Here is a 13469-nt window from a genome sequence, read left to right as displayed (position 1 = left end):
TTGGCTACCATAATATAAGAAAAATATTAAAGTATTAGAGAGGGTCCAAAGGAGGACAATGAGAATGGTGAATTGTCTGCAGGGGAAGCTGCATGAGGAGTGGCTGAGGTCACTTGGTCTGTTCATCCTGAAGGAGACTGAAGGGAGACCTCATTGTGGTCTTCAACGTCCTCACAAGGGGAAGCAGAGGGCCAGGTACAGATCTCTTCACCCTTGTGACCAGTGACAGGACTCGAGGAAACAGCATGAAGCTGAGTCACGGGACGTTTAGGTTGGGTGTCAGGAAAAGGTTCTTTACCCAGAGGGTTACTGGGCACTGGAAAAGGCTCCCCAGGGAAGTGTCCTGGGCAGGGCCAGGAGTTGGACTCGATGATCCGTGTGGGTCCGTTCCAATTCAGGCCATTCTGTGCTTCTTCAGGGAAGGGGGTTGCCCCTCGGATGTGGCCGCAGGGGAGTGTGCCGCCGTGGCATGGGCTGGGAGGCCACGGGGCACCCCGGGAGCGGAGCGGAGCCGCTGCCGGGCCCGTGTTCGCGCCTCCCGGCAGGGCAGGTGCGCAGCGCCGCCATGGCCGCGCCGCCGCCGGGGCCGCCAGGGGCCGCCCTGCGCCGCGGGAGCGCGGGCCGGGGGAGGCGCTCGGGGCGGGGCGGGGGCGGACAGCGCCGGGCCGGGCATAACCGCGTGGGGCACAGCCGGGCTCGGCGGGGCAGCGCCGCGCCACCGCCGGGGCTGGCGGAACGCGGGAGAGCCGTGCCGGACTGTGGCGTCCTTTCCCTGGCTGTCCTGCGAGCGAGGCACCTGGAGGGGCAGCGACGGCGCCCGGAGCGGTGGGAGGTACGGCGGCGGCAGTGAGTCGGGGCGGCGCACGCGAGGGAGTGGGGAGGGGTCGGTCCTGCCGCCTGCAAACTTCCCGCCGGGAGCGGGACGCGTTCGCCCGTTCCCTTTTCCGCTCAGTCCGAGGAGAAGTGTCCCTCCAGCTTCGCTCCCCAGCTCCTCCTGACCCCACGGGGAGGCGGCCCGGCCTGCCGGGCTCGGGAACACGGCCGGTGTCCACCCCCGCCGGGAATTGGCTCCCGCTGCCCCGCCGGCCGCAGGAGGTGGCGGGGCGGGACGCGCTCCGGTCCCGGCCGGAGCGGCAGGTGGGCGCCGTGCGAGGGGACGGGACGGTGCCTGCGAGCGCGCTGGGGTCGCGCAGCCCCCGGCTGGCCCGCAGCCCGCACGAAGATGCGCTTTCCGAAGTGCTCTCCTTTTTCCCCTCCCCAGCCCGTCTCCTAGAGGTGGGTCGCTGCGTGCTTCCCCGCAGAGCTTCAGGAGTCGGCTCGGTCTCGCCTGTGAGCGGCGGGCTCTGCGGACCTGTTGCCGCACGGCGGGAGCCGGGAGCGAGCGGGACGAGCCGCCCCCAGGCTGGGCGCAGAGGCTCCTGCCGCCCTCCTGCACCGTGCCCTGGCACCGGGAAGCGAGGTCCGAGCCCTGCGTGCTGGTCCTGTTGTACTCGTGCTGAGCAGAGGGATGGGAGACTCAGCACCACGGGCCGGGAGCTTGTGTTCTGGCGTAGCAAACGCTGAGACGCAGCTTGTTAAAAATGTCAATTTTCCCACAGTTCCTTTAATCTTGGGGGCGAAGTTAGTCTGTCAAGAAACCTGCCATGCACCTGATCTGCCTGATCTATTAGTTGTGGCGAGACAGGCTCAGGGTGCTGATTTTGCTTTCAGTTTGCAAGGTTGCTCAAGGAAAAATGGTTTGTGTTAAACTCCTTGTTCACTATTGAAACTCAGTATTTGAAATTTCTGAAAGTCTTTGCAGCATCAAAATGTGATGATCTGACAGCTGGTTTCTCAGAGGCTGACCCAGGGCTTGTTATGGAGAAATGAGTAATGGCTGGTGCAAGGAGTAGCAAACCCTCGAGGTGCGCGCTGTTGGCTTAAAAAAGAAAAGCTGCAGTGCAAACATAGAGCGATACTGGTTGGCAGAGGCTCTTGGAGAGTCCTGCTTGAAACTAATTGACCCTGCAGGTCATCTCTCTTTCTTCTGGCAAGACCACTGCCAGCTGACATTTAAAGATGTAGTGGCCTTCCTGCTCCCATTTTGATGGGCAAATCAATCTGTTCTGGGGCTGCTTGTGAGCAGCTCTCATAAGCAAAATATTCTGATTGATGCAGGTGCGTGTCCTAAACCAGGGTGGAACAAGAACAAGTTAGCTGGATGATTATCAGGTGTAAAGTGTATTTGAGGATCCTTCCCACCCATGCTTAGATTGCAGTGATTTCCTGTATAAACAACAGGATTGTGTTTCTGTTCTCCAAGTCGTTTAGCTGTACTTTAAACACAGATATAATCTGTTTATAACAGAGGATATTTGTGAGAAAATCCTCTGGACATCTCAGACTGGAGATGCGCTGTGGTAAATAGAGGGGAGCCTGTTTCCCCCCTTTCCACAGCAAAGCATGTTACTCAAGATTTGGTCCTCTGAGTGGACCAACAATTGCGACAGTTGTACTTCTCCATGTCATGGGGCAGAGAAAAGAGCATTCCTGGCACAAAAAAATAAAAAGGGAGACAACTGTTCTTTTTTAACAGAGAGCCTGCACATCTGAAAGAGGGGAGGAATACAAGGTAGACCAGGTACAGTCAAGCAATATTGAGTTCCAGAAAGTGCTAAAGAGAAAATGAGGTGGGTGCAGAATAGTGTGATGTTGCTTGTCATCAAGTATCTTGGAATGATGATTTTATTCAGTCTGCTTGTGTGTTGGGGTAGGAGCTGGTGCTGCTTAGAGTGCATTAGTGAGTGATGTGGAACTTGGGACTGGACCAAATCACTTTAGCTCCTTTGCTGGTATTTCTCTGCTGATAAATGTTTTTTTATCAACTGCCAGCAAAGTACTTGGCATTGTTGGGTCAGAGAAGCAGAGAGGTCCAAGTGCACTGAGAACTGGGATCACAGAGTGCTTTGGAACAACAATTGTTTAAAAATGTTACAGGGAAAAATATGTGACTTTGTTTAATATTCAGTCTTTATCACTAGTTCGGTAAACAGTTCTCAGATGGAATATTTTATAGTCAAAACACAATGTTACTTTCATTCTTCTGTTTTAGGGTATTATCTTGGGATTGATTAGGTGCTTCAGGAGTACCTTTGACAGATAAGTATCTTGTGAGCCTCTTCTGAGCCAGGGGCTTAGGTAGGCCTGTGCAGATAAGGTGGAGAGAGAAAGCTGAAATGAGTAACATATAACTGGAATTTTAATGCTAACTACTGTAGAATTAAATTTATTTCCAGAGAAATTATCACCTTACTACTCCACTAAGCTGCTTTGGTGATGGATAATTAGCATATTAATATATTAAAGGAAAAATGCTTACAAATGAACTGCAGGTATGCCTGAAGATGAGTCAGTCATAGACAGAATAAATGAGAGGCTCTTTTAAAAGAGTTTGGACCCGTCAAGAAGAGTAGAAGAGGTTTTGCTCACTGTTATTCTGTGTTGTTCACTTAGAGAATATTGAAATACAGTCACTTTTTCTTTAAAGAAATTTTAAGTGGGTTTGAATCGCTGTGAAAATTCTGAGAGTTTTGAATACCATTTTTATTTTCTCATTTTAGTGTCTTTTTTTCCTGCCTTTGTTGTTATATCCACTAGCATGATATTAGAGTGCCTCATTAAGGTAGACATTGAAGTGGTGTTTATCCACAGGGGTATCAAAACTAACAAACTAAAAAACTTGAAAAAGCAGAGGTGTTCTTGTACAGTCGTGCTTTTGTTTCTTTGGGTCTCCAGTCACAGTAATGACTCAAAGTTACAAACGTTACAAAAATTTAATTGTAATAGTTACATGTAACAACAGCAGTCTAAATTTTTTTCATAGAAAAGTGCAGTACTTCATTTCTAAGTACTCGTGTAAGGAAAAACAGTCAAGATTTAAAGTTGTTTGACTTGAAATAGTAGAAGACCTTATTCGGTCTCAGAAAGTGCAACTCCTTCCATAGGAAGAGAAAGTTGCATATGTGTCCTCATTGAGGGTTGACACTGAATTCCATGTGAGAAATATGAAAATAGTGTTTATTACAATTACTTCTTTTTTCTTCTGTAAGATGCAATTAATTTCAACTTGTAAAAGAGATTTTGTGCAGAGAGCTAGCATAGGCAGTTCTTAAACACTTGTTCCCTATACATGCTTAGTTGATATCAGTAGGTTAAGCTTACCTGGATACTCCCAATTATTACCTAATGAGGTCTCTATTTCTCCCCTTCAAAAAAACCCATGCATTTTGAAATGTAAGTCACAATTGACAGTAAAGAATGCATGACTTAATAGGCATATCTGCTTTAGATTGATGGAATACCTCCCCAGAAGTGCAGATGAAGGAAGTTGATGTTTCCACACTGTCCAGGGATGGGGTTTTTTTCACTCATAGTGCTGTCATTACCTAACCAAAACACAGTGTGATCTTATGAAGAACTGATAGGATCTAGTAGGATATGGAAGGTTGTCATCAATCGTATCTGCTGAAGTCTGTTCTGATTCTTAGCCTTTCAGAGACTGGAATCTAAGTGGAGATTTGAGCAAAGAGAAGGATATCCAGCATAGATATAGGTACATGCAACCCGACATCGTCTTGTGTGGTGCATTACACGTAGGGAGACCTCAAGTTCATGAGCTTCAGTTCATCAGCTTCCTTAAGCCTGATATCCAAAATTGGGCACTGTTACTTCCCCACAGTAACCATATATTAAAAGCAGCAAGTTAAAAAAAAATAAATTCAGATTTAAGTGTGCTTGAACATATTTTGCTGCCATCAAAAGTCACTGTGGTGTCAACATAGTTGCAAAGTGTTTAAATTAACAAAACGGATTCCAGAGATTGATTAACGAGGTTTGGGAAATGTAACATTACCTATGTGCCAATCCGATCATATGTTCCCTAAAGAGCCAGTTAAGAACAGAGTTATAATGTTGGTGATTGAAAGTAGAATTATATTCAGGAGTCTGAAACCCATTCCCTCCTCCCACGTTTCCGTAAAACAGGAGCACGTGAGAGGGAAGCTGGGGGACCTGATCTCTCTAGCCCAATATCTAACTTAAATGCCTAAAATTAGGCAGTTGTAAGTATCCTGTTGTTTTCCTGGAACCAGGAATAATAATACCATTCCATTATAATAGCTAAATGGGAAGGGATTTATAGATATATATTTCATTTGAATGAAGGAAAGGCATGGGACTAGAGTTGCTGTCCAGCCCTGAAACTTCTCAGGCAAAATGTTGAGATTCTGTCCTCAGATAATGGTAACAGTACACCGAGTGTTTTCTCCTCAGAGTAATCCCTTTTTCTTCCCCAGTCCCAGAAGTCTCAGAAATATTTTAACTCTTTTCCTCTTACATTCAAATTTGACACAGTTCATTTATGATAAAAATATTCATGTCAGAACTCATCCAGTCTTCTGATGTATAGAGAGTGGTACTGAGACTCAGAATATTCAGCGTATCTTGAGTAATAGTTAAACTGATGAAAATAATAACCTGAAGTACTGCTTGCTTCATCCTGAATGAAGGGAAGAAAGGTGAGAGAGGAATGAAAGAAATTTGTTAATTTCTGTGTCCATATAGTAATTCTTTTCAGATTAATCTTGTTTGCTTATGAACTTAAAGTACATAGAACAGATAAATATTTTACATAGCTTTGTGAATTATCATATTCTGAAAATCTGTGCTGTAGCTATTGAATATGCTGTAAATCTGTATATAAATTTATGTGCATATATATATATATTTTATATACATATATAAATATATCTCCATAGGATATAGAGATAACTGTACTTGCAAAATAAGGATCAAAGCTGGGAATTGACTTTTCTTGCTTAGAAGGACTACCTGTCATTATTTTTTAGTTTGAAAAGGTCTATGTTAAATTGTCATCTGTTTTGTAATTCAAGATCTCTGTAGTGTACAAACTGCAGGAAGAACTGTCTACCCTATGCATGTCTACAGCTTGTACATTTTTTTTGAATTAGTGAAGTAATGCAAAAATAAAATCTAGGAAGTGTCCAAATTTTTCTGGTTGTAAAACTATTGTCTTATTCTGTGGAAAGACTGCAAACCCTTTTTTTATAGTGCAAAGAGAGAATACAGGAGCAATATTCACTTACACTTCTAAAGATCTTATCTTCTACAGAAGTGGTGATACCAAGTGCCCCTTCAATTGAGTACTGTACATGTTTAACTGAATATTTTTTGAAAACAAGCCCCAGTTATCAGTTTGAAAATTATTAAAATGTGGAAATTGAAAGCCTATCAATAAGGGGAAAATTATTATGTTCTTAAAAAGAAACAAAACATAGAAGATTTTACCTCTTTATGTAGTTTTTTTTTTCATAAGACTGTCAAAAATTATATAACACATTCTCAGTTCCATTTTAACTGCTTCCCAGGAACAGTGGCTGTATTGCTTATCTTGTAGGAAACTGGTGATTCTTTTAAAGTACTTTTTTATGCTGTATATAGAGCTTTTTAGGATCCATGTTTGAAAGTTGTTTCTTAGTTTTGATTGCTCTTCTGACAGACATGTCTCCAATTCTTCAATTTGATGATGAATTCCATTTTGGAATTTGTCGATCTTGCTTGTATTCCAAGCATCAACAGGAAGATTCTTGCTAAATAGTTGGAAGATATGTTGGAGGAACTCATAGATGATCAGTCTGCTGTTCTGTGGGATCTTGGTAATCTCCATGGGAAATCTGAAATCAGTTGTTTCATTGAGACATTGTTGAGAAAAATAACCACCCATTTTCCACAGTAGGTTCATGTTGTGGTAGTTCATTTTGATTCCTTGGAAAAGACAAACTGGATGCGAGATTTTGATGTACAATGCCAATATAATGCAAATTTGCAGTAGACTTCTCTGAACCAAGATGGTCATGCTGATGAAGCGGTCAGCACTATTTTCCTTTCCTTTCTGCAGATCTGTAAGCTTGCAGTTTCATGGTTGTCTTGTCTTGCTTACATGCTTCTCTCTTACATCTCTGAATTTATTTCCTCTGTGTGACATGCTGGGTATTACTCATTTTCTAGGAATTGGGCTTTCTATCAACTGTGGTCCTGCCAAGGTTTACTGTTTATTTCAGTTTCACACAATTGCAAAGGTTTGCTCATTTCTTCTTTGACTGTATTTAATTGAAAATAAATCAGTCAATCTGGTGAGTCAGAGGACATGGGCAGATTAGCAGATTAGAATCTGGTAAGAGCATTTCATCTTCTCGTATTCTTACTAGAACAGGCAGTTGTGCTTTATGCTGAGAAATTTTACTTTTATGCTTAAGTTGGCAAAGACTGAAAATCACATCCCTGGCTAACAGATAAGCGATCAGAGCAAGATGTAATTTTATTGTTTTAAGAACAAGTGTCTTTTTTGTTAGGATAATTTTTTTTGTTTGGAAAGTGGCTTAAATTTTATTAGAAAATAACCCTGTTATTGATACAAGCATTGGCTCACTAGGGGCATGTGTTGCTGTCACTCTGTTGGCAAAAAAAGAAGTATATACAACTCTTAAGACAGATGCCTTTTTCTCCAGAATCTCTGATAGTTTAATGCTCAGAGAGGATTTGTTCTACTTCATTACTTGAGGAATCAGCCTAAATGTTTAGAACCATTAAGAAAAGCATACTTTTATGTAAAGAAGAGGAATTCTTTAAATTTCAGAGTTAGAAAACTCTTGTTCTGAAGCCTCCTCCTGTTGTCCCAAAATGAGTCTTTTCACCTGATGTGCAAGAGAGAGTCTGGCTCTGCTCATCCTCTGAAATGCAAAAGAAAGCATCTTTTAAATCCAAACCAATCAAATAAGTACTTTTCCACAGTTATTTGGTTTATTGTTCTGAGTTATTTGGTTCCCTCTGACCCTCATGTTTCTCTGAGGTCTGGGTCATTAGTAAACAGATTCAAGCCTCCCATGCTTTTTCGTGTGAGATGCAGAGCTTTCCAATTCGATCATTTAACTTGCGTAATAAATCTCATTCTACAATAGATGGGGACATTCTGGCATATAGAAACTGTGAGTTCAGTTTAGTATCTTCAACTGTCCACTCCATGAGTTGTAAGAACAACTGTAAAGCTCTTTTTACCATTGTTCCAACAATTGGTCCTGTAACTTTACTTAGCAGACCCATGCAGATAGGTTTTACTGAATGTATGGCTCTGCTATCAATCCAAAATCTATTTTTTCATTCCCTGGTTTTATTGGAACTAGAGGGTGTGAAGAAGATTCCCTGATATTTTCCCCCAGCCCCCCTCATTCGTTGTAAAACATTCTGCAGCATCATAATGCTTACATCTTCTAAATGATCCTTTCTGCCTACAAATAAGCACATTGATTCAGGCCAAAAGTAGAGGGGGGGCTGGAGGGTGAGTAGGGGCCTTTCACACCCCAAACCCCCAGCCTGTTCTGTTTCTTTCACCTTTGTAATACCACTCTTCTCTTCCGCAGTAAAAAGGTATGCAGTATAGCCTACATATCTCCTCAGTTAGCATGACAGTTTCCAAGAGCCAATACATTCCTTCAAGATTCTTTCAATACAAACCATAGATCACTTCAAATTCAACAAATCTGAAGTAATAAAAAGGACATGTACAAAAACTGGCAGACTCTTTGCCCTCGTTGCTTGTTCTAAAGACACCTGTATTACTGGTTGATTTTGTCCCCGAGTCTAGCCTGCAACAAGACTAAAATCCTTTCTTCCCATATGGTCTTTATTTTGATCCATATTCTCTTTATCCATCCTCACCCCAATGTTATATGGGGAGAAAAGGAGGGAAGTAACATTCACACATCTTCCAGCTCATCCCCTCCACAGTATACAATCTTCCTTTTTCTCTTCCTTAGTACATGGCATCAGCATATCTCCTCCCAATGTACACTTTTTCTGAATACCTGCATATCTATACAATATCATAAAAGCATCAACATAAACCAAACCACACCCCATTTACCAAGTCAGCAACAAAATAATACTGACTCTAAGAAAATATAAAACTGTAACAATCTGTTTTCTTTATTCTCCAGTTTAAAAGGAGGCCACTACTGATTACAATATTTATTCCTTTTATCTTTAGTCTTAGGATCTTCCACAACTTATTCCAGTTTTTCAGAATACAACCCAGAGGGCTACAGGGTAGAATTGTGGACTGGTTTGCCAGTAGAGAATTACCCAACTCCTTTATCCTTAGGTCCAGACCTCCAGTACAAATGTTTTATTACACTCTGCTCTGACTCCTTGCCAGCAGAGAGGAGAGGCACTCTCTCCCATCACACAGTTTTGTGTGTAACAATTCCAAAACCTAGGCATTTATTTATTTCCCAGTTCTGACCCCCATCATTAGTTATGCACTGCTCTGACCCTGTGCTGGCAAAGATAGAAGGATGCCTCCCCCCTTCGTATATTGTTATTATTGTGTACAATCACAGCCTCTGTTATGAATTCGTCTGATTTGATTTACACAGAGCTTGCGGTTTTCCTGTACCAATCCCACTGATCAGTTACAATAAAATGAAATTTGATACTTACCAGTCCAGGAATTCAACCCACTTTTGCTCTTACTCCAGTACCTCTGGAGTGTTGCACCTCGGAGTCAGTCACTTACTGCCCCAGCACTGAAGAGGATTCAATGGAGTTCCTGATCAAACTGGTCAGAGTCCTGTCCGATCGAATCCTCCTTTGCCGGGGGGCAGCAAGATGATCCAGGCAAGGCTTTATGGTTTTCTCATCTAAGTTGCCAAGATTGTTGTCTCAAAATGAGTTCTTTCACCTGGTATGCAAGAGGCTGGTCTGCGCACAGAGTCAAGGTATTTATTTACAGTTCTGTGCAGAAAGGGGTGCTGGGTGGCAAATCCACAAAGCCAGTATATGAAATGTAGACTATAAAGTCTATAAAAACTTTTTACTATTTTTACATTTTAACAAATAAAGACACTTTGTTACATAGTTCTCTTATTAATTAGTATTCTTTTTTCTATTGCTTAAATGATTCTCTCTCTTCTTATTCTAATTCTAGGCTCATTCTAGAATTAGAATGAGTCTAATTCTATAAGACTCATGCTGAGTCTTTCTCTTCTTTTGAGTTGGTGGGTTTCTTGAGTCAGTGGTCCATGAATTGGTGGTTGTGATCTCCCTCTTTGCCCAGGCAGAGCTGAATTCAGAAGAGCAATTCAGTTGCCGAGTTGGCTGTGTTAGTTACTTCCTTATCTTGGGAGTATTGCCGAATGTCCTTGTGGCGCATAAATTGTGCATTCTTTGTGTCCACTATCAGGGGTACATCGTACTCCCCAAGCTTTGCTAATCTCCCCCTAGGTCTGAGATCACTGAAGCATGGCAAGCCCTAAACCTTAACAAAGCCATTCTATTCACAAGTAATTAATCTTTCTAGCACCTCAACATCACTCCCATGAAAACAAGCTCTCAAGGAGACTGAGTTCACTTGTGTTGCTAGCAAAATATCCCATCATCAGGACCACTCCAGCCAGTGTAATGCTGGAATTTGTCTCCAAGTGTCTGGCCAGTGTACTCCTCTGACTGCCATGTCTTTGGGACAGGTTGTAGTAGGACTGCAGGTGGCCACCAGCAGGTTAATTGTAAGTGCCTAAAGCAATTTCAGCCTTTTGTAATGAACATTCTGAGAAAGTGCCATATAAGCGCTGTGGCTTGAAATGAATGTGCTTGATTGGTTCCTGAATATGCACTAGCAAAGTGCCATGTTTCTAGGTACTGCTGGCTTCCTCAAGTGCGGTACCAGCCTTTTTAACTGGTTGCTGTAATCACAGTATGAGAAGTCACTGATAGCTGAAAAAAAGACTGGGTTGAACATTAAGATAAGCAGAAGTTATAAGGCAGATTTGCTTTTCTTCTTGTGGGTATCTTTAAGGATTGCTAAATCTAAAAGTGAACCAAAATTATTTACCTTTATGTTGTTCAACCTGCATAATTACAGGAATATTTGAAAAATATTTGAAAATGTTGGCGCTCAGGAATATTTGATGTTGTCCTGATTTTGGCTGAGATAGAGTTAATTTTCTTCCTAGCAGCAGGTACAGTGCTGTGGTTTAGAATCAGTAGGAGGATAATGTTGATAACACACTGATGTTTTGGCTGTTACTGTCAAGGACTGTTGTTTCCTGTACTCTGCCAGCAACCAGGTGCACAAGAAGCCAAGAGGGAGCAGGACAACTGACTAAACTGGCCTGAGGGATATTCCATACCATAGTACATCATGCCCAGTGTATGAACTAAGGGGAGTTGGGCAGGAGCTGCAAATTTATCACTGCTCCAGGACAGGCTAGTCATTGATCAGTGGGTGGTGAGCAATTTTACTGTGCATCACTTGTCTTTCTTGGTTTTTTCACCTCTCTCTCATTATTATTGTTTATTATTATTATTATTAATAATAATAATGGTTAAAAATTTTGTCACTTATAAAACTGCTCTTATCTAGACCCATAGATTTTACTTTTCTTTCAGATTTTCCTTCCCACTGGGGAACTGGGAGGAGTGAGAATGTGGCTGTGTGGTACTTAGTTGCCAGCTGGGGTTAAACCAGATGGAAGCAGTAAAGGAATTCCAAGATAAGATTAGAAAGTATTTTGTTAAAAGGAAAATAAATCCTTTTGATGCTTGAGAAGTCCTACTATAATCTGACAGAGTGAAAGATTGCTCTGGATAAGCAGTTTCTCTAGCAAGCCAGAGCATGACTTCAGCAGTTACACAGTAGGACCCTACTAATATAGTAATTCTCCCATGATTATCCTTGTTTTGCTTCTGCTGGTGCTAGTGGTGTAGTAATATTGTGGTATTGTCACAAATTATCTACACCCAGAGGTCTTCAGAGAAGTTAATTTATGAATGAAATTGTAAGAAGGGTAGCTTTGTGTTTGAAAGACTGGACAGAGATACAAGAAGGCTATGGTAGAATTAGTGCATAGATTTGCCACAGATGTCTTTTTAATTTGGTGTACATATGCATGGCTCTTTTACATTAAATGGAACATCAGTTTAAATTGAGTGAGGACCACTCCTTTCATCCACTAAAGCAACATGAGAAACAGCTTTGTGCCCCATGGCAAAAGTGGATCTGATTTGCCATTCAGCGGTTTTATTCTGTTTTTCTCTCATTGTCATTTCATAGGTGATCCATGAGCTATTTGGTTGTTGTGAAGAAAAACTAAAATTTCAAGGGAAGATTAAGCAGTATGAGGCAATTGTAGGTGATGAAGGAGAAAATATATTCATTGTGTATGAATCTTCAGGCCAGTGTTAGGGATCAGAGACCTGCTGGCTTTGTGCTGCTTATTTAGGGACAAGTGAGGACAATTGTTTCCCGGGGTAGCTGAGTTGTCTCTGCAGAATACTGTGTGTAACCCTCCTACTTTGGGGATATTTGAGGACCCACATGAAGATTATGATGTTCTAAATTAAAACAATTCTTCCCTGAAAACAGAGAAAGGAGATATACACATTCTATTTTGTAGTGCAGACCACCTACCCTGAGACCAAGCACCCCACACTGGATGTTTTTTAATCACTTCGTGCAAGTATGGAAGTACTTTGCCTGTGGGAATGAGAAGAGTGGTTTGAACGAGTAAGTCAGAAGCTATATATCTGTGCATTTGTTTCAGTGCTTCAGGCTTTTGTTTTACATTACATTCTTGCCTCTGAAACCACTCTCTGGAGTTTGGTCAAGGGACTCAGAGTTGCTGAAATAACCATTTTTTCTTCTAGTGAGATAGAATATGGTTGTGGGGTTGTGTTGGTTTTGATTGACTGGGGTTTTTTTGGCGTGTTGGTTGGATCTTGTGTTTGGGGTTTTTAAAATAATAATAGTAATAATGATTTTTAAAATCACTCCATTACAGATTTTGTATGTCTCCAACAAGTGTGAGCATCAAAATATCTTCTTGTGCTCTCATAGGCTGTCATGCTTCAGTGAAGGCTAAAGAACTCTTGGACTCTGGATCCCATTTTGTGCCAAAGAAGATGAGGACATGAACATTTTGTGCCTCACATGGGAGCTAAAACAAAATCCAGAAGTTAAAGCTGAAGCAACAGGTCTAGTACAAAAGACTAGGAGTCAACTGAATGTAACTGAGATTCCAGATCTGAATTCCCCTAAGTGATTCCGAGGTTCAAAGTGTCTTGGTTTTCCTGTATTTTAACTGCATCTTTACAAAGTTAATATACCTAGTTACTACATGATTGGGAGTGTTATTCAGCTTTACCCAGACTCTTTGTCAGGGTTGTCTAATGGGAGCATTGTGAGAAATGCTGAAAAAAAGGAGGAAAAAAAATGGCTGAGGCCTGATAAATGCAAATCAGTTCTGCTTCTGGATAACCCTAAATTCTGAGAAAGAGGCTACAATAATAATGGCCAGTCTTCGCGAGCGAAGATTTGGGAAAGGTCATTAACCCTTCGAGCCTGCGCAGTGGATTTTTTA

The 13469-nt window shown here is 42.0% G+C and overlaps 2 protein-coding genes across 9 annotated transcripts in view; one reads left to right on the top strand and one right to left on the bottom strand.

Moving 5' to 3' along the window:
* Positions 1–714: 714 nt before the first annotated feature.
* Positions 715–13469, top strand: part of MOB3B (MOB kinase activator 3B) — a 90409-nt gene continuing 77654 nt past the window's right edge. For all 8 annotated transcript variants that reach the window (XR_001875072.1, XR_001875069.1, XR_001875070.1 and 5 more), the window contains exon 1: positions 715–832. The gene's annotated coding sequence lies outside the window, so the exon portion shown is untranslated. The remainder of the gene's footprint in view (positions 833–13469) is intronic.
* Positions 6350–6799, bottom strand: LOC108498079 (interferon alpha-2-like). Its single transcript, XM_017816359.1, has one exon. The coding sequence runs from the start codon at positions 6797–6799 to the stop codon at positions 6350–6352; it is 450 nt and encodes a 149-aa protein (XP_017671848.1).

This window comes from Lepidothrix coronata, unplaced genomic scaffold (genome assembly GCF_001604755.1).
Source record: "Lepidothrix coronata isolate B3197 unplaced genomic scaffold, Lepidothrix_coronata-1.0 Scaffold55, whole genome shotgun sequence".
Taxonomy (NCBI): Eukaryota; Metazoa; Chordata; class Aves; order Passeriformes; family Pipridae; genus Lepidothrix; species Lepidothrix coronata.
Note: the sequence above shows the minus strand (reverse complement) of the source record. Positions and strands in the feature narration are given on the sequence as shown.

Bases quoted from the DNA above. Each gene is read 5' to 3' on its own strand.
- LOC108498079 (XM_017816359.1), bottom strand. From the start codon at position 6,799: ATGAACCTACTGTGGAAAATGGGTGGTTATTTTTCTCAACAATGTCTC.